This window comes from Phaenicophaeus curvirostris, chromosome 5 (genome assembly GCF_032191515.1).
Source record: "Phaenicophaeus curvirostris isolate KB17595 chromosome 5, BPBGC_Pcur_1.0, whole genome shotgun sequence".
Classification (NCBI taxonomy): Eukaryota; Metazoa; Chordata; class Aves; order Cuculiformes; family Cuculidae; genus Phaenicophaeus; species Phaenicophaeus curvirostris.
This window is the reverse complement of record NC_091396.1, coordinates 33,058,079-33,078,350: the sequence shown is the minus strand read 5'-3', so window position 1 is coordinate 33,078,350 and position 20,272 is coordinate 33,058,079. Positions and strand designations below refer to the sequence as shown.

The following is a 20,272-nucleotide window of genomic DNA, read 5'->3' as shown; positions in this document are numbered from 1 at the left end:
AGACGTGGCTGATGCTAACTGGCCATAGCAGATGAGGTTGTCTGATTTGCTGCCAAAATTTTTACCTCCATGGTGTAGTTGGTGTGCTTGTTGTCAAAGATAAGTGCTTCTTGGATCTGTTGGTGATCTCCTTCCAACTGGTCAATCTTTGGTTTGTAATTCACAATGCTTTTCTCATACTGCCGCAAGTGGTTGAGCTGGTCCTCCAAGGTCCCATGCATCTCTATTGAAATGCGGCCAATCTCCTGCATTAGAATAACGAAAGGAGTTAGACCAAAGTGGAAGAACAAGCCTCAACATGCCTGACATTTATTGCAGCTATTTAACGCTTATACAGGATGATGATTCAAAAAAAAATATCTCATGGAGCAGATACGTTAAATGAGCTCAGACAGTGTCAGCAAAAATTTTAGCAGCGCCCTGAACATTTTCCAAGTGAGTTGAGTCACGAGATGTGTCCAATAAAAGCACATGCACAAAAACCCCCATAACTGCAGTCCATAAGCTAGTAATGTACCAAGCCAGATCCTTTTCTGATGTACTGTCTGCTGCTAACTTAGTGCCTTCATACGGACATATTTCTGCAATTGCTTTCTTTTTTACAGCTCCTGCCATCAGCAGCAGCTTCAAATTTTAACATTTCATCAACGCCAATTCCTGCAACTCAAATCTTACTTGAAGAGAGATCTCCCTTAAAAATATATCTCCTCTACTGCTGTTTGATATGCTAATTATATTTATTTTGTCATGTGTATCAAGATCATTGCTGCAAAAGCAGTTACACAAAATATGCTTTTGACATAGGGTCTTTAACTTGCTGCATATAAACACAATATGCATATAAACACAATACCAGTGTTCCCCACATAAAGTCATGTTTTTTATCTCTGTACTGAAGAGTTAGAAGAAGAAAGAACAAGCACTGCAGTAACTGATGTCAATCTTGGAATTTTCCATATTTTCTATGAAAGTTTCTATTGCTGTAACCTGAAGGAAGAACAAATGTGACAGTGGTCAAGAAAGACCAAGGATAAGACTACCAGTGAAGATCACAGAGGAGAACAGATTGTTTCAAAATGAGCAAAGCACTACCTCCATCTTGGTCTGGATCCAAGGTCCAATGACATTGGCTTGTGCACCAAACTGTTTACGAAGTCGCTCATTTTGCTGCTGGCGAGCATGTTCCTCCATCAGGGCTTGATCCCTTCTGGGAACCAGTTGCCTTACCTACAACAAAGAGTAACACAGTAACATACATACAAAGACACTTGTATAGTAAATGTAGAAATTGCCACAAGAGAGGGATGCGTGGGTGTTTGCATGGAAAACAAGCAGTCACATGTTTCAGGACACAGTGGGAAGGCTCATGGAATGTGAATCCTATCTGCTGTAGGATGCCCACTGCAAACTCATCACAGGCCATGGAAGACCAAAAGAAGGTTCCATTCACTACTTGGGTTTTTGGTGGCTCATGTTAACTGAATTGCAGGATTGTGTTCAGATGTCACTTGGCGATCTTTTTTGGTAGTAAGAATCATCTCACAGCTGGTGTGGAGAGTAGCTGCTCTTTTAGGATTACAGCAAGCAAAGACTACTTGGCTGCAGAGACAAAACACCTGATGGGTTGAACAATGAAAAAGGATACTGACTCACATGCCGTACTTACTTGCTTGTCATGTCAACTGAGGACTGAAAACCTGAAGGCTTTTAATTTAGCACCTTTCATTATAAAATATCAGGTAAAAGTCATCTGATACCACTTAGACATAAATGGCAATGGAGCCAAAAACAAATGATGAAAAGAAAAAAAAAAGCACTCAGCGGTAAGCACGAGAAGGTAACTGAAGAGTAAATAAACACTCCACTTCCTGTGGTCCAAGTGACCGAGCAGCGGCATCCTCCCACACTAACTTGCAAGGCTGGAAAGAACTCACATGTTCCCATTTGCCATTGATCTCATGTGGGGTGATTGTAGTGTAAGGATTTGTTCCTGCCATGTTGACATGGTATGTCTGGACAATCTTTGAGACTTCATTGTGGATTCCCAGGATGGCCTGTCGCTCCTTGTCGGCATCTGGCAAAGTGGCTTTGAACTGTTCGTGCGCTGTGGTCAATCCCTGCAGAAGGAAGGCAGCAGCAAAAGAAGGGTAAGAGCACTAGTCACTTAATAGCCTCTTCAGCAAACATATGCCTGCAGAAGTGACTGGCTTACATACTCACAGGATACAAAGCAGGCTACCCTAATACACTTTTCAGGTTCTCTCACCATCACTAAGCAGGCTGGTTTAAGTAGTTAGATGATGTGAAGTCTCGTTTTCCCTCAGTTTCTGTCCCATGTTGACCAGTGATAGCAATCACATCACAAAAAATGGTGGAATAATTCTGACTTATAATTTAGGGGACACTTTCTCCAACACTGCTCAGTGACTGCCTGTGAGCCCCTCTGGGAAGAAGATCTGATCGCTAGTACTGCTTTAGAGCTGGTGTAAGTGTGCCAAGCTTTTCTTCTCCTACTATGTATATACTGGTTCTGTAGCTAAGGTAACCCCAGAGAAATAATAAGGGTCAGATTCGGTCTGATCAGAGTCAGTTAGGCCTATGTGGGGGTCTTCCGGCCAACAGCAAACTTGCACAGGCAACATATTCTTCAGCTGCTGAAAAACAGCTCCTTCTCCCTGAACATAACAGGCCCCTTCTCTTCCTCGTCTTGCTGTGGTGCCCAGACTGTGCTCCAAGGACCGATGGGGGCATGCTTGACGGTAGTTTGAGGACAGCTGACATGCCAGTTGGTCCTGGCTCATCTCCCACTGCTGCTACAGGACTTTAAGGTACTTCATCTTAGAAGCCTGGAAGATCAAGACTAGGGAAGAAAATGCAGGGAAAGAGGCAGCAAAACAAATGGGGGACAGAGACACATGTGCAGGGATAATCAAGGGGACAGTGTGGACAGAAGAGAGAATGAAAGTAAACTGCATGATTGACCACTCTCTTACAATGCTCAAACTCTAACTACTTTTTGTAAAACTGCTTTCTTACATTGTGCCTCATTATAGATGTGATGCAAGCCGGGGGGGCTGGGAAAGATACTACAAACAGTCACAAAGAGATGGTGGAAGTGTCTAAATGCTGTTTAGATTTGTTCTGCATTATAGAAGACTGAACGAACCCCTTTGTTCAGGAGGGAAGGGTGGCAGAAACAAGCAGAAGCTCAGTAACAGTGCTGATACCAGGCTAGGGCTATTTCACTACTCCTCTGTCCTCCTCACTGCACAGAGCCCCCTGTTGGTCTTCCGTATCCTGCCTCACTGACAGCCACGTGTCAGTCAGTCACTTCTGCAAAAAGCTGCCTTGGATTCTTTTCATGAGCCCAGCAAGCAGGAGAAATATAAGTCACCACTGCAACCCAGGGAAGGGTAATTCCTGCTCTCAAAGGTTTGAAAATTACTTGTAGAGACACAAGCTGCTTTTTCATAACACCCTTTCAGAAGGAAAAAAACTGAGATACTGCCTCTGTTGTCTTGCAGGAGACAAGACGACTTTTGCTTCAAATGGAAATCCACCACCAAAGTGGACAATTCTGATTTTTCTTGTGCTCTGCAATGAAACCCAGCTGGCAGCTCAACAACTACCCTCATGGCACATCCTATCACATAGGACCAAATGACCAGGATGTGACATTACACGGGACAACTGACATGCAGAACCTGTGAGCAGCACTAAGGTTTATTTGTGTGGGTTAAAAAAAACTCACAAGACTCTATCTAAAAGATTCTCTCAATTTTCAGGCTTTCATTAATAAGACTCCAGAGTTACACTGAAAAATCCACTTTCATTTCTTTGTGTCCAGCTAGAAAGGTGTGAGCATGTTTCATACCTATTCTGATCCATGTTTTTGGAGGGAAGTCAAGGAAAAACATACTCCTTTTCCTTTCCCCTGTTAAGGCCCACTCACAAGAGGAAAAACACCAAAATATAACCTACAAATTCGACAAATTCCAGGGGACCCTCAACTTCTCTCTATCCCAGCCTGACTGGTGCAGATGACTGCTCTGTACCTGGATCTCCTCAATGGTGTGAACAATGAATGTGTCCTGCAGGTCCTCCATGGCCCCTTCCATCCAGTTATTGAAAGGGGCAGCTCGTTTGGCATATTCCAAGTACAACTGGTCAATTGTTTCCAGTAGCTTTTCCGTCCTCTGCACATGCACAAAAAATACCAAAGAAAATCGGAAAATATGGTTAGAGAAGAATAATCACGCAGGTATGTTGGTTACCTGAGTTACTCCTTCCTTTCCAACCTCTTTGGTGCTCCCAGGATGGCATCACACTAAAAGCCTCTCTGCTGTTAAGAGATTACACACAGGATATATTTTTCCCTTTGAAGGAAAAATCTGAGGTCCTTTGAAATAAAACAAAACAAGAGCAGTCTTTTCAAGCTGAATGAAATTACAAAATCCAGAAAAATATAAATAAATCAATAGCCTGAGGAAACAAATAGCACCATAACCAGGCTGGGAGGGGAAAAGGAGGCTAAATATACTGAAATGTAGCCCTTGTTTACACTCTGGGATGTTCTATCTAGAGTGCACAGAAGAGCTGAAATTGGTTGCTTGTGCCCACTGCTTCCCACAAATGACCTACCCACATAATCCCAAAGGTTCCACTTGTAATGTGTCTCACCTCCAAGGCTTCTCTACGTTTCTGGGTTAGAGCACCCAGATTATCCCACTGATCACAGATCTTCTGGCACCTGGCATTGACGCTGGGAGAGTCGTAATAGTCCAGCTCACTATAAGGGGTGGAGAATAAAGAGGACATGAAGTCAAATAAAGATCTTTTGGAGAAGAAAGAGAAACCCATTATAAATCTTTGTCAGCCTTGAGGACAGATTTAGACAAAGAGCTCATGGTCTCTGCAAGTAAAGCGAGCCAGGAAGATAGCAATACCTAGTTTTGGAGACACTGTACGTTACGGTACATTAAAGAGCACAGAACAGGAAGAAAAACAACCACCACCCAAAGCCTCAACAAACATCGGTACTGTCTGTCTGATGGGACTAGGCTGGCATAGGGAGGAGGGAGTATAGACTTATGCTAAAACAGGGAATAAGCAGATTATGAGCAGAGCAATATGCCCCCGTATTCTGTTGAAGAACATCATGCAGGCGACTGCCTGCACCATGTATATCAGCAAAGATTTTATCATGAATGCAAAGAAACTGCTTAAGATCCTTGTACGAGTTGCATAGTACGGGTGGCAAAGAATAGTTAAATTATACAATCCATTCATTTATTTAGGACAACCCCAGAACTATGGTGTAGATTTCTCTCCTGTACACCTGACAGGGAGTGGTTTGCTGAGACATCTGTAGAATGGCACTCATGGAAGATGGGCTGGTAAGAGTATGGCTGCGGAAAGGAGAACATTGGGATAAGATGAAGCTTTTGGTCTTGTTTTGTGCATATGGTCAAAGAGGGAGGAACCTGCAGGCAGAGAGGGACCAGCCAAGCTGGGAATTGTCAGCCTCAGAAGAGAAAGCAGAGTAACTCACTGTGCTACTGAGTTACCCTGGGCCATCTGAGCAGTAATGCAGCTTTAAACAGCTTCCTTTTGCCTCCCCTAGACTTGTTGCTTCCCACCATTCTATTGCCCTCCTGAGGTGTGTGGGCACAATTGTTGATAGAGTCTTGCAGTAAACTATTCAGGAAACTGATCTGGGCTAAAAATAACTTTTTCTTTGCTGGGTGTTTAATCCAGATCAGTTCCTTGATCTACTTTGCTGCAGAGCCAGCGATGCAGATGAAAGAACTGCTCCTGAAAGCTTGGCCTGTAACGCACTTGTGCTGGACCCCTAAAGCTGCTGAGTGGAACATGCCATGCTCCAAACACATGGGCAGCCACAGCAGCTTCCTCCAGACCCTCTTCACCTCCCTGGCAGTATATCTGTGGGGGAGAAAAGACCTCAGCCATGGATTTTCAGGGCACAGCCTCTTTGCTGAGATGGAAGATGATTTTTGGGAGGATGGCAGAGCCCGCTGTTCTCACACTTTGAAAGAAATCACCTCTCCCCGAGCTTAGGGCCAAGCCTTCCCTGTTACTCTTAAGAGCTTCAGCTGCTTTGGCCGGCATGCAGTATGTGCTTTGGAAGTGGCAGGTCAGCTAATGCCTGCTGAACAGCCAGCCTTGGTTTTAATCTTACCAACACGGAGGATTGCCTTGAACCCTCCTCCTGGTCCAAGGTCAACCCTCCAGGGGACAAAGGAACAATTCTGTAAATCTGTGTTGTTAAAAGAGATAATGATCTTGATCCAATAATTCTGCATTTTTAGAGAAAAACAGTCCTTCAGTCCAAGAGTACTGACCTTAGCCCAGACACTAATTTGAGATAGGCCAGTGTGATATATTAATATTTTTAAAATAGGAAACAACGTCAAAGCCAAGTTGTTCAGACTGTTTTTGCCAAGAAACATGCAGGGTTTCAAAATCTCTCTTCCTGTGCTGTGGAGGCCAGCTCTTTACCTGCCTGCTCTCCCTTCCAATCAACCCCATGCCCTGAGGAAACTGTCTCTTGGTAACTTGCATCACTCATCACTCCAGGAAAAGAAGTGGAGATGAAGGTTTCCAAGCTGGAGCCAGCAAGGAGGGAGCTGAGCTGCTGTGAGAATGCTCTAGAGCAAGTGCTGACAGAGTGCAGCACCCCTGAGGCAAAGGGCCCATGGTGGCAGCAGAGGCCACAACTGGCTCAAACATCAACAGATTTTCTTCCTGACAGAATAAGAAGGATCTTTTTGATAAAAGAGAGCAAACTGATAGTTGCTGTCCTCTTCTGTTCCTGGAAAAATATGACAGCGTTAGAACTCTGAAACCTAGCAGGCACCAGCAACAGGTCAGACTCTTTAGGGAAGGGTTCACAACAGCAGAATGAGCTGGAAGGGGACGGAAACTTGGCTTGGGGATATAATTCTGCCACCCCTTCATCAGCACCCATGACTCATTCATTTTCTGGCTGGCTCTTCTGGTGCATCTAGATACTGAAGAGCAGTATCCTAGATACCGTTTGGAAACACTGTGACTTCCCAGCATTTTTGTATGGGGATTGATTTATGGTTCTCCGGAGGGCAGAGGGCAAAGCTGATTAAGCCTCTCTGGCCACATGGATGGGACATGCGCTGGGTTGCCATACTTCAGCTCTTGTGCAATAGCAGCAATCTGTTCCACGCGGTCCTGGTGTGCAGCCAGGTCGCTCTCAAAGGCCTCGTGTTTCTTCAGCAGGGCCTTTATCTCCGAGAGGGTAGCAATTTCGTAATCCTTCTGCTGCAGCATTGCTTCCTTACCTGGGGAGGGAGCCAAAGGACAGGAGAATGAAGGACGGGACCCTATGTCCCCAAAGCCAGCCCCTAAAACCAGCTCTCTGCCAGCAAGATAGCCCCAGGGGGGCGCTGAGGAGGACATCTGTCCCACTCCAGACACCCCGTCCGAGGCTTGCTCTCACCCGTGCTGGCCTAGAGATACACAATCCTCAGTTTCAAACCACAGAGTGAGAGTTTGCCACTAAAAACACAGAAGGAAACATAGTGCAGCTCAAGCCAGTGCCGTCACAGTTTATACTAGACTCACTATGTGCAAACCGGACTATGCTGGTCCTGTAAATGCCAACTGTAGCATTTACTGCATGGTAACTTTTCCTCTGCTCTGCAGCTCTTTTGTCTCCAAAGGTCTCATTTTGAAACAGGGAATGTTGATGTGGCCACATAATATAACAAAGGAGAGATCAAGCTGATTTTCATGCATTATTTTCTAACAAAATATGAAATGAACCTAGCATTCTTGAGAGGAAATCTTCATGGAAGGACCTATGTAGGATCCAACTCTTCCTCCCTGCATAAGTACTATATATCAGGCAACAGGAAACATGTAGGATAGCATTACCATCTGTCCAGGACTCATGAATGGATGCCTTCTGCCGAAACTTCTCTGCCAGGTGATCCAGCCTCTCTAGCCTCCGGATCTCATTTAACAACCACTCCTCATAGCCCTTCTCAGCCTGCTCTAGGCCACCCCAGGCATTGTTTATATCCTAGAGAGAGGATCAGAAGAAGAATAGGCAGGTTAAAAGATAGGGGGGGAAATATTTATGTCAGCATGAGTCTCCACGAGCTACATGTCTCCAATCAGTTGGAGAGAGTGGTGTCGGCTTTTAATCTCCCAGGGTTGTGCAGACAGGCCATGGAGATTAAGCGTCAAACTTAAGCAGGACTTGTCTGCATTAGAGTCCTTTGCGAAACATTACCCCACACGAAACTTCACCTTAATTTTAAATTTGAAAAAATGAGAGGTACCTAGACGTCTCCTCATAAAGCCATACAACTTGTGAAGAGCCTCAGGGTCTAGTTTAGATATAGGAAAGCAATGATCATTTGATCTTCTCCTGTTATGGGCTCAGTGAATTATATTCTCTAGGTTTCCTACCACGAAGTAGCTCACTCTGAAGGTAGGCACGCTCATGTCCTATTTTTTAGGAATAGTTAGGGTACATACAAGCAGTTACTCCACTCACCGAGACCATTTTCCCTTCTGAGGGCATAAAGGCTGGCCTGTTGCTGAGCCGCAGCTTGGTCTGCAAGGTGTTGAAATTGATCTCAAGTTGGCACTTCTCTTGGACCTTGGGGGGCTTGTGCAGGCGACGGTAGTCCCGAAAGTCCTCCAGTTTCTGCTGCATGGCTTGCATGGTGTTCTCTGGGGCCCGGTTTTCCAGCCAAGGAATGGTGCGACGGATCCACTCCAGCAGCTGGAAAGAGGAATAACAAGAAGCCTCAAACTGAAAATTGTGTTAAAACTACAGGTGTTGCTCTGATCTCATTAGGGACTGTTTACTTTTATGTTTGCTGTCAGAAAGATTCTGCCACCAGCAGGCCTTTTAAAGAAAAGTTTGCCAGCTTATTTTGCAAGTATTTTTTTTTTTTAAATGAGCAGCCCATTTCCTACCACACTAAGTAGCACTGCTTGTTGCTGCACTGCCAATCCAAGATGCTTAAGGCATAGCTTTTACACAAAAAGGACCAAACAATGTCCTCAGATTATGCTAAAGCCTTAGAGTTATGCTGTGGCATAACTAAAGGATGCTGTCAGTCCTATCAAATGATACCATGAAGCCGCATATTCTCAAAGAATCCAAGTCTAACCAGCTTGATTTTTCCTTTAATTTTAACATTTCTGCAGCTGCTTTTAATAAACTGAGAAACTCAACACTACTCTGTGGAAGCTTTCTGTTTTAAAGTAGATTGCTCTTGCCTTTAAGGTAAATTGATCTTTAATTTTTCTCAAACTAGAATGGGAAAAAAATATTTTTCCAAAGAAACATAGGACAACAGCATTCCCCAAGATTAGCTATCAGCATTAAGTGCAATTCCTTTCCACGTACAAACACTCAGAAACCAACAGCCCATGGACACCTACATCACTGGCCAGTTTTTCATAGTCTTCCATGAGCTGTTCATTTTCTTGGTTGACTGCCAGCACCTTGCAGATACGATTTGCTGCTGTCTCCGCCTGATGAAGAGAAGAAAAACAGAAAGGAAAAGTGTGAAAAACAAACAAACAAACAAAAGCTTGCAGCTTAACTTCCTGCTACATACCTGCAGGTAAAGTCTCCTGCCATTGGCTCTACCAACCTGCATGTGCCTTGAAACATCTGTCCTGCCCTTTTTGCTTTCCATCTGACCTTTTATAATAATTTATTTTTCCCTTCTCAGGTGAATACATTCTTTCAGAGATTCTCAGCTCTACTGATCCTGCTCTATGCGTTGTGGACAACCACATTTCTATGCCTTTTCTGATCCTACTCCTACTAGAGGGTCCAGTTGTTTCCTTCCTACCAGAGGAACCCTGGCTGCCTCTTTACAAAGACAGCATGTTTCTGCCGCCACCACCTCCACTCCCTCACCAGCGTTCAGACCTGCAAAACCAGTAACTGAGTGGTTACAAGCTGATGAGACTGCACACTTTTACTTCAGGAACAAACCTAAACAGAGTTAATCCATAGACTAGGCTTTGGAATGCTGTTTGAAGATAAAGTGTTAGATACTCCTTTTAACCTTAAATTCTACCCAGCAGAGCTGTCTTTCAGCTCTCCCTGTATTTCTGGCATTCATTACAGGGCCACCTCCTCCAGCATCTTGCCACATGACACCTACAATTTATTCAGGGTCTCATGATCCAGCTGAGAAGCGGATTTTTTTTCCCTTTCTGGGAAATCTGTCTGCTTGCTCTCACAAAACAAGTGTAGCTAAAAAAAAACCCCTGTTGCTACTATATAGAGATTGTTTTTTTTTCCTGTTGTGGGACCAAAACCTTGCTCTCTGCAGGGAGCTGAACATGTCAAAACATGAATTTGGAACAAAGTAAGGATCAGAAAAATCCCAGCTATGAACCCAGGAGCAGTCAGTCTGCCCTGGAGTGCCATGCATGTGTCCGGCATGGGGAACACAAAGCAGGCTCATCCTTGTACAGCACATATCTGTATATATCAGCTCTCTTTATCATTATTCATAGAATCGCTTGGTTAGAAAAAACCTTTTAGACTGTCAAGTCCAACCATGCCTGTCCACTATTAAACCATATCCCTAAGCACTTCATCTACGCATCTTCTGAACACTTGCAGGGATGGTGAACTCAACCACCTCCCTCCTCCAGTGCCCAATAACCCTTTAGGTGAAGAAATTTTTCCTAATGTCTAATCCGAACCTCCTCTGGCACAACTTGAGGCCATTTCCTCTTGTCTTCCTATTGCCTGTCATCGGCTACACAGCAACGTATGGGTTCCTAAGGTCCCAGTGGATGCAGCAATCATTCATTTGCAAGAAGCTGTAAAAACATATATTTAGTCATCCATCCTTCCACTAAAGTGGGTCAGGTAGCACATACACTGATATTAACTAATTTAAAACACAGACGGACCTGTACAGGAGATGGAGCAATTTTACTTTAAAATAATCTGTAAAAAGTGCAAATTATGATTTAATTTCAGAAAGCTTGTACTTCGTTCTGTTTCCCTGTATTTTAGTGGAGTGTTCTTTGATATACAAAGAAAACTTTATAGACATGGGACCAAGTAGTACGGCGAAAAGACATTGCCAGAGCTCTGTTGTGCTGTGCCTAGTGACTGTAGTGAACCAATGTTGCCAAATGCTTCTTTCAGTCATCCCAGGAAAGGAGCTCCCTGTGCACTCTTAGCTCTCTTCTTAACCCAGGAGCTTACTGCAGCAGCAGCCAGCTGTGCAGGGAAGGATCTCATTTTGTGTAGGTATATTTACATGTATCCAATCATAGATTTCCTCTAGCTGCCCAAGTTTTTTAAATATGTGTGTATGTATTTATGTGTGCTGAAAGTCTGTCCAAAACAAAATCCCTCTGAATGTAAGCAATTATGACATTATTTGTATTATTTGAATGGCTGAAGCATAGAGGCTTTCCCTCCCCTACTGGTACTTGGTTCCCTAGGGTTCTTGCCTAGTCCAGACTGCTCTCTGCAACAGCATGCTGATGCAGCAGCAGGAGTTCTATCACATTATCACTGTGCATTCTATCACCATTAATGTCACAAGCAATGTACTACATTGGTTTGTAATGTAATGCAAGGTAGGACCACAGGATCCCAGTGCTTTCAGGTAACCTGCACAAATACCTTCCCACACTGCTACTAATGAGCTGATCTGTGGTGATTGCAACCTCAATGAAACACCTTCAGGTAAAAGAAGAGTGTCACACTAAGATGTTCACATGAGGACAAGGCAGCTCCCCTTACACCTTCATTAGCAGAGTGGAAAAAGCCATTTTGGCTTCCCCACACTGCTGAAGGCAATGATGCATTTAGCCTGTTCATGCTGACTCCAAACGAGCCAGGACATTCACAAGGCATGGAATAGCACGGAGAAGATGCATCATTCTGGGGTCTGGAAGCTGCATATCCGTATTCTCTGAGAACCTGTGTGAACTTATCAGCTAACTGTATACTGAAACTTTATACTAACTGCACTCAGAGACTGTGGGGAGGGCAAGCCAAAGACATTCTGTTCGATACTGTGCTGCTGTGTGATATGCACGTGCTGTTTGGTGGACTCAAAATAAAAAACTGAATAGACAAAGTAGCAGTAACTTCACTGTCTTTTGTCTTTTCTGTACTTCTCAATTCTGACTTGGACTGCTTAGGATGGAAATGAAGCTTGTTGTCTCTCTCTAGCTCATGGATCCAGGCGTCTTCACTGAGGAGGATGATAAAGGAAGGCATTCCCACAATGCACTATGTAGGTAAGATGCCTGCCTGTTGCCGTCCTCTGGCCTCAGAGGACCACCCTAGAATACTGTATGCCAAACACAATCTCTTAACAAAATGGTAAAGTGTTAGTTAGAAATTTTCACCCCAGTAATCAAGTTTACAAAATATTAAGCCAACCAGTAGTTGCATGCATTTAGCGTGAAAGTCAGAAGCAGTTAGAAAACAAGCAAACCAACCAAAGCAAGTATACCTACAAATATATATAAAAATGGCATAAAGAAAAAGCAGCCATCTACACACACATATCAGGCTGGGACCCTGTACCTTCAAAGGCTCAGTATAAGAGAGTGAAAGAAGCAGAAAGCAGCTCATGGGACTCCCCCTTCAGGACTGGTGGCAGTAATGAAAAATCTGAATGAAAAATGGAGCGATATCACAGTAAGTCACCTAACCGTGCATGAGGGGGCAACACATTACATTCCAGGCCAGGGCTTGCACTCAGTAATCACTTTGTTTTTGCCTGGGGGTTTGAATCTATGTCACTCAGCAACTGGCTAATCTACAGCTACAGCAGCTCCACAAAGGAGCTGTGCCACTCCTGCCAGGGCACAGTGGAGTTGCTGGTCCGTTAGGACTGTTGAAAAATAAATAAATGATTACATCTTTAATCTTTCCTATAAGCCAGTTAGACTACATGAAATTAAGTCCTTAATAACTAAGAAGCTCCATCTCTAGCTCCTTAGTTCAAGTCCTGAGGCAGTAAAAGGTTATTTTCAGTTATCCCAGGAGACCTATCATCCACCTGAATTGCTGATGAGAGCATGGGAGCTGCTGAGCACGTTTCCAAATCGTGGGGAATGGGCACAGAAAGAAGACAAAGGGATTGACAAGAGGCATGGTGGCTCCTGCAGCACACCACAATCCTCCTCATATTGTGGTTTGCTGTTTCCTCAATCTGGAGTTCTTTGAGTTAGGCAGACAGCATGGAGCAGTGCCTCAGGGGCATCTGGCAAACAGCAGGCCTTATCATTGGGCTGGTATGAGTTCTGAGGCCACAGACCTCCTGGGCAGGTATCATCTGGCCAGAGCTTGCAGCTTGGTCTTAAGGGTTTTGAATTATTCACAAAGCTGGATCCTAGCAGAAAAGTCATGGCAAATTATGCCAAACAGGCAAGTCTACTCCATGGCTGTGGGACATATTTCCGGTTCCTTGCAAACAAGACAGCATCACGTATGTAATTTACATGAAACAGGGCAAAGAACAAATAGCTTGAGCTAAAGAGCAGCACCCTGGAAGCTACTGCCTACATTTGCCCTCTGAAAGCCAGCATCAGCATGGTATCTGCATCAATGCTGAGATCATCACCACTCCTTTGCACAAAAGAGATGGATTCTTCCTGGAGTCAAGCTAGCCATCAAGCTGGGCAACACATGGATGGTCTCAAACAGAAAAGGCCTAGTGAGAGAAGTTGTGGCTGGGGGAAACAGGGATTTTACATTTGCTTGTAACATAAACAATGCAGCCTTGAACTTCAGATTTTATTGTTCCAAAGCCTACAATCCGAAATTAGCAGTGGTGTTGTGGAAAGGCTGCAGCCCCACTAGGCTACAGCATGAGAGGAAAGGATGGACCTTTTTCTTCCGTTCAAAGGATTGCAGGGAAATTGCTGTTTAGGAGGAAGTTTGCCCAAAGGTGAACTGTGGTTCCTCTGAGGACAAATGTCCCAATGCCAGGCAAAAAGACTTGGGAGTAAAGAGGAAGCAGAGGAAGAAGGACTGAGTTATGGAAATGGGCAAAGCAGAGGAAATAAAAAAACCCCACAACATATAGGTGGTTTGGGAAACAGAGGAGAATGACCAGGGAGAAGCAAGGAATGGAGAAGCATGTGAGTTTGGGAAAGCTCAAGGCCCGGTAGGAATGGACTGGAGCACAAAAGTGCTATGTAACCAGCTCACAGATGATTCAGCCTAGGAAAAGACCACTGACCTAGTGGGGGCTGAGTGCGGAAGGCAGGATGGCAGCTCAAGGGGGACAGGCTGTGATTTCCTGGAGTAGGATGATTTGATTGTGGTACTTCTGGAGGCACATCACCTGGCCAGGATGATGCCTACTAGTCACTGAAAGGATATCAGACTCTGTCAGAGCAGACATTCATCTTTCGATGCCAACTTTATCAAATGCTTTCTCCACCACTGGGGAGTGAAACTGGATGGAAGGAGCAGCTTAAGTCTGTTTGAAAGGACATTTACATCACTTCTCCAGCAAGATTACAGATGGCACATCTTAGCACATCTCTGGATGCTTTAGGCTTCCCTGCAAATGTCCTGGAGTGGTCAGGGGTCTGGCATGTTCCTCAGTGGAGAGGAACAGTTGACAGAGTAGGGAGTAGGGTTAATGGCAGGTTGTTAATGGTAAAGTCTCACCTTCTGCGCCCCTGAGAAGGCGTGGTAGTAACATGAGACATAGGTCATTATGGCCTTCTCATCCGGCCTTAGCGTGCCTATAATATCTGTGCAGAGAAGGAAAAGAGGTTGAAAGGATAAAGTAAGAAGCAGCACATAGAATAAAACAAAATAGTCATGGGTGGTGTAAGAGAGGGGAAAAAAACTTCCCATCATGCACTGCAGGACAGGCCAAACAGATTTCCATGCGGAGAGCTGGGAATTCGGATCAGAAGGTGGCTAGCAGTGTTGGCTTGTGGCTCAAAGCGGCACCCCTCCCTCCTACTCCCCCCCAAATCCAGGGGGATCCCAAGCTGAGGATCTGGGCTCTGTACCATCATAGCTGCGGTGCAGGGGCTTCGCCCAAAGGTGCCACTAGCCTATTTGGAGGTTTGAATGCCCACGCTCAAGGCCTTTCTGTATGCCTAGAAGCTAGAGATCAGAGCCTTCCTACGCAGTACACTTCCTACACAGTTATCTGCTCTGCTGCAACATGCACTGCCTGTTCCTATGGCACTGAAGTACAGGCAGCTGCTTGGTTTTGGTGAGAGATGTTTACAAGGTTTCACCCACAACATGTTTTCCTTAAGCGACTCCATTACCAACAGGAAAGTGGCTAAGCCAGACACAGCAAGGACTCAACTGCCCGATTTCTATCATGGTGGGTGAGAAAAGAGGGATAAAAGAAATACATGAACAAAAATAGGTATCTCTGTCATGATAAGTAATGCTCTGTTTGCAAAATTACCACAGACATGCTCATTATACATGCTTTGTAATTCCTTGGTGAACTGGGACTGAATTTGTGGTACAATATGAGAAAGCGGCAGGTTCAGGCCTTGAAGCAAGGGTGTGAGAACCTACAGCATACATAAAGCTCTAAGTATTCATTGAACCCTAGGTTCACAAAACCACTAGGTCAGCTCTGTTTCTCTATCTTTGAAAAAGAGAAGAAGGGGGAGAGATACCAGCATTGTTTCCAGTTGGGGCAGGCTGCAGTGTCCTGCTGAGCAGAGCATCTCTGTGGTAGTCTCCAGATTTTTGAGACCAAGCATCCTAGCTCAGATTTCCCAGGAACAAGGGGTGCAGGTCCTCAGCTGTCAGGACAGCAGTTTGGAAAGAAAACAGAGAAGGCAGAGCTCTCCACTCCCTTGGATTTGTATGCATGCCAAAGTGCTGGCATACACAAGTGCCACTGGAAGTTCCACTGACTATAAGGAAATGAGACTCTTGGCTCCCTTGCCCCATGTATTATGTCTGGGGCACCACTTTGAACCAACAGCCAACTCTACCAAGAACATAATAATAAAGATGCCCGTAGCTAGAGAGGAGAGAGAGAAAGAAAAAAAGGTTTGGACATTAGCAACGGCACCAGGTGTGCTCTGCAGAGGGAGCTTGGGATCCTGTGATACCTTCTGGGCTCCTGAGAAGGCGTGGTAGAAGCTAGAAACATAGGTCATGATGGCTTTCTCGTCAGGACGGGCAGTTCCAACAATGTCTGTCAAAAAAAACCTCATGTTAAGAGCATAATCAGCTGATGGGAGTAAAACAAAGGAAAGGGAGGACCACAACTGTCCAGGAGGCCTGCTGGGGTATATGCTTGTCATAGCAACTTCACAGGGTTTCCCAGCATCCCCCACAAGATGCGTCTTTCAGCAGCCAGGATCACCCTCCTGGTTACCTCCCGCATGATAAAATTGCTTCCAGGGTCTGGCCAGGCTAATGCAGCCATATGTTGGCATGTCTTGTGTTACAGCACTTCTCCATCCTGAAAACATTACTGTGAATGGTGGGCTGTTCCAAACTGGCAGCAGGTTTACATGGTTTTTATAGATGAATTATACTGCAATTCTTCCATGCAGTTCTTCAGGAAAAAAAATCCTTTCTCCCTTCCTTTCTATGCCCCCATCATCTATTTCAACACAATAATGGCTTGAATTTCAAAGGGCCCTTTCATTAGTTTCAGGAGAAACTCAACAGCTCCAGAAATTAGAATTAATGGTGTGGAGGAATGCACATTAGCGCCCTCCATGAGGAAGGAGAGTGATCAAGAAAGAGCAACGGGTGGTCCTGCAAGGGGCCCTCTTTATCACTGCTAGCTTTGCTGAGATCTGAAGCTAGATCCACTTATTTTGGAGGCTTTATTTCCTACAGAATGGCAGGAAACACTTGAATCTACCCCATAAACTTCATGATTTTTTGTGACCTCAGTATGATAAATGCAGGGAGTGCAAGACTCATTCACAGGGATCAGAAATACCACCTAAGTACATGAACATCCTAGTTACCCAAACAGAGGTTCACTGGGTTCAGCTGTCCTTTCCTCACCCTTCCCCCTTGTTCCTCTAACTCCCTTATTTAACAAAAGCCTCTAACTGATTCTCCTGTTCAAACCAAGCCTGAAACAGAACTTCTACCACTGAAACCAACTGGCTTCAGGCAAACAGCCAACCACCAGTGAACTATTTCAGGCTGTTTGTTATTTGTACTCCAGAGTTACAGTCTTCAAAGTCTATTGCCAAGCTGGTCCTGGCAAGGCTCTGAAAACTAATCCTTGCTGCCCCAGTGGCCTCAGGGACGCAGTCACAATCGGTAACAAAAGCATCTCTGAGCAACATGGATCTCTGCCTTGGTCTACAGACCTGGTCAGTGAGGGAACTTCATGCCCAACACTTCTGACCAGTCAAGAACCAGCAGTTTCTAATACTAATAACATGCCCTCAAAAGGAAGATTGCCAGCAATGTCAGAAAGAAACCAGAAAAAAGAATAAAATCCTGGAGCAAAAGGAACTCAGTCCTCCACTATATGTTAACTGAGTATTAAGCCTGACTCTAGAAAGGGAACACTTTAGTCAGCAGCGGACATAGCCAGGTTTTACTGATCTCTGCCTAGTGTGTCAACCCCAGACTAATATCTCCACACTAGACTCAGACACAGGATGAAGAGGGAAGCAGGACATGTGATTCATTATTCCACTGTAACTTCTTCCCTATACATTTATCATATGGTGATGGAGGGAGCATTCAGAGGTTACTCAATTCTTGTACAATACAAATCCACCTAGAAGAATTGGGAAATTTCTTGAGAAAAAGCAAGTTAGAAGCCACTGGGTTCTACTTTACCTTCTGCATCCAGCATCTTGGGAATATCCAGATATTTCTCAGCCACATCAAAGGCTGTGTTTAGATTAGTGAGAGGATCATCCTGAGAAAGAAACAGAGCCAGAACATCAGTATCAACCTGTAACAAGGTACACAGCACTTCTCTCAAAACAAGGTATTGTGCTTGGTTTGGTTCAGGTAATTGTGCTGTCCACACAAAAAAAGATGTGTGAATCCTCACATAGCACGGTGAAATAATTAGCTTCCTTTTGAAAGCAGAGCCTGGAGACTCATGATATGGTAATTAACACATAATCTAAGCACTTGCAACAAGAAAGGATAATACATTTTGTCTTAAACCTAGTTTAAAGTAAAATTAGCTTCACATCGTACTGATAGTAAACAGCCATATCTCACATTTACATGTCATGCTTATATTAGGTTTGCAATTTTCATTTTAAAGAACTGCAGAGCAGTGTATCTGCTAGAACATCTAAGCAATACTAAAATAGTAACAACATCTGCAATGGGTGCTGTCCTTAGCTCGTGTACAGTTTGCTGAACACCAGTTGAGTGGGAGGAAGAGAAATGTTTTAACAAATCCCTACAAAATAAATATATATAAAAGTACCCATTTTGTCTGAGTATTGCTTTTTCTCCTAGGCACTGCACAGGACTTGTCATTTCCTTAGTACATTTCTATGCCTCTATATATAAACTTTCTGCTGTGGCAGGATGCACTTCAGATACAGACATCAATATGCAGTAATCAAATCCTAGACAAAGTTATATGTGACTTACCATATCATGAGTTACATCACAAAGGTAACGAGATTTAAAGAGCCTCATAAGAGAATATGAAACACAAATGTCACTGGAAATGAAAGACCCCTGCAAACTATTTCTAACATTCAAACATAATGCTCAGCAGCAAGACCGTCATACAAGCCTGATTCCTGCATTTCTCTATATCCATGAAACTTAGTTATTCTGACGATCAATCCTCTTCACGGATGACAAATGACATCTGCACTATTAGTTTCTACTGCTGAAGGAAGAGTTGCTTATAAACTGCAAGCATTTAGTCACCATGTTTGCTAAGCATCTTTCAAGAAAGAGGAAGGATGAGGTGGTACTCTCCATACTGTCATTTGTGCCACTCACATCGAGACCCACCTTAAAAATTAGGAAATAAGGAGTATAATTATTTCACCTTCTTTCCAGAGTGGCATCCATGTTCTGTTTGGGCTTTTTTTTTTTCCTATTTAAAATCATGTGCTTTTGCTTACTGCATTGACTTGGAAGATTAAGCTGTGTCTGAACTCTAATCAACAGGCAGTTTCCTTTGAACCCACCCAGCACAAAAGGTGAAGCTAGGCAGGGTATGTGTGTGCAGAAAAGTTCCTTCATGGCACTGGCCAGTATGTAGCCCTCTGATTACAGCCTTCATGAAACTAGGAAACTGAGCTATTCTAGAAAGCAGTTTCCTGCAGCAGTGCTGAGGAATTAATGCACGTATTAGGTGGCATCACTTACCAGCATCATATTCCTTTGGGTGAATGACAGACACCAATGTTTCACTAGCAACAGACACAGAGGGGCCAGCAAAACAGATATGACCAGTATGACCAGTGATCTGTATTTAGTTCACTGGGACAAGTCAATACTAAGCAAGGAAATGCTGCACAGGCACACTGTGATGAAACCAGAAGCTGTCACACATGGTAACAGGCCCTCATATCAGTGTCAAATAATACTTTATCCCTATATAATACACTTGCACTGGTAACTACATGAGATGTACCTATATCCACATCTTCAGAGTTTAGCAGCGGTGCAGGCAGGGGAGTTTTACTATCCTCCAGCCACAAGGAATCCCCTTTGCCATGGAATTAGAGGCTGGTACCATTGCAGCTTCAGCCTACTTTTCTCCTGTGCCTGCTGTGGAGGAACCTCTATGGACCCAAACTAACCAAAAGTCTTACCCTAGGAAGTGAGACTAGCCGATATATAACATACCTTGTTTGCTATGTGCAGACAGGGCCTTAGCTCCCTTTAGGAAGGAAAAAAACCAGCCTTTCTTCCACTCAAGTGCAGGAGCACCCAGAAATGCCGAGTGGCAGCTCCCTTGCCAGTTTTCCCCCAGCCCATGTGCCATATTCTATTTCTACAGAAGTGTCACCATCGTTTACCAAATTTCATCCTATGCTGACCATGACCATTGCTAGCACCCTGACAAGAGTGTTTGGTATTAACACTGATTATTCCTTAGCACAGACCCATCTAAATGAGCTGCCTGACGATCTGTCAGGCTCTCCTGGAGGAAAGGGAGGAGCAAAAACTCACTGCAGATACGTTTCCTATCAGTGTGCAAGTAACAACACCAGGAGCAATGAACGTTTGCCAAGAAATTTCAAGCTGGAAGTTGGGAGAGGTTTCCTGATGGGAAAACTT

The 20,272-nt window shown here is 44.3% G+C and overlaps 1 protein-coding gene across 6 annotated transcripts in view; it reads right to left on the bottom strand.

Annotated features, from left to right (window-relative positions):
* Positions 1–20,272, bottom strand: part of ACTN1 (actinin alpha 1) — a 93,450-nt gene that overhangs the window by 8,299 nt on the left and 64,879 nt on the right. For 3 of the 6 annotated variants that reach the window (XM_069858229.1, XM_069858231.1, XM_069858233.1), the window contains exons 7-17: positions 17,840–17,921; positions 14,699–14,784; positions 9,457–9,549; positions 8,558–8,788; positions 7,930–8,077; positions 7,184–7,334; positions 4,681–4,789; positions 4,056–4,196; positions 1,935–2,117; positions 1,093–1,227; positions 66–245 (exon numbers count right to left, since the gene is read on the bottom strand). In XM_069858229.1, the coding sequence (XP_069714330.1) occupies positions 66–245; positions 1,093–1,227; positions 1,935–2,117; positions 4,056–4,196; positions 4,681–4,789; positions 7,184–7,334; positions 7,930–8,077; positions 8,558–8,788; positions 9,457–9,549; positions 14,699–14,784; positions 17,840–17,921 (1,539 nt within the window). Of the gene's footprint in view, positions 1–65; positions 246–1,092; positions 1,228–1,934; positions 2,118–4,055; positions 4,197–4,680; positions 4,790–7,183; positions 7,335–7,929; positions 8,078–8,557; positions 8,789–9,456; positions 9,550–14,698; positions 14,785–16,128; positions 16,215–17,839; positions 17,922–20,272 lie in introns of all 6 variants that reach the window. The other 3 variants (XM_069858228.1, XM_069858230.1, XM_069858232.1) reach the window with 1 other exon arrangement.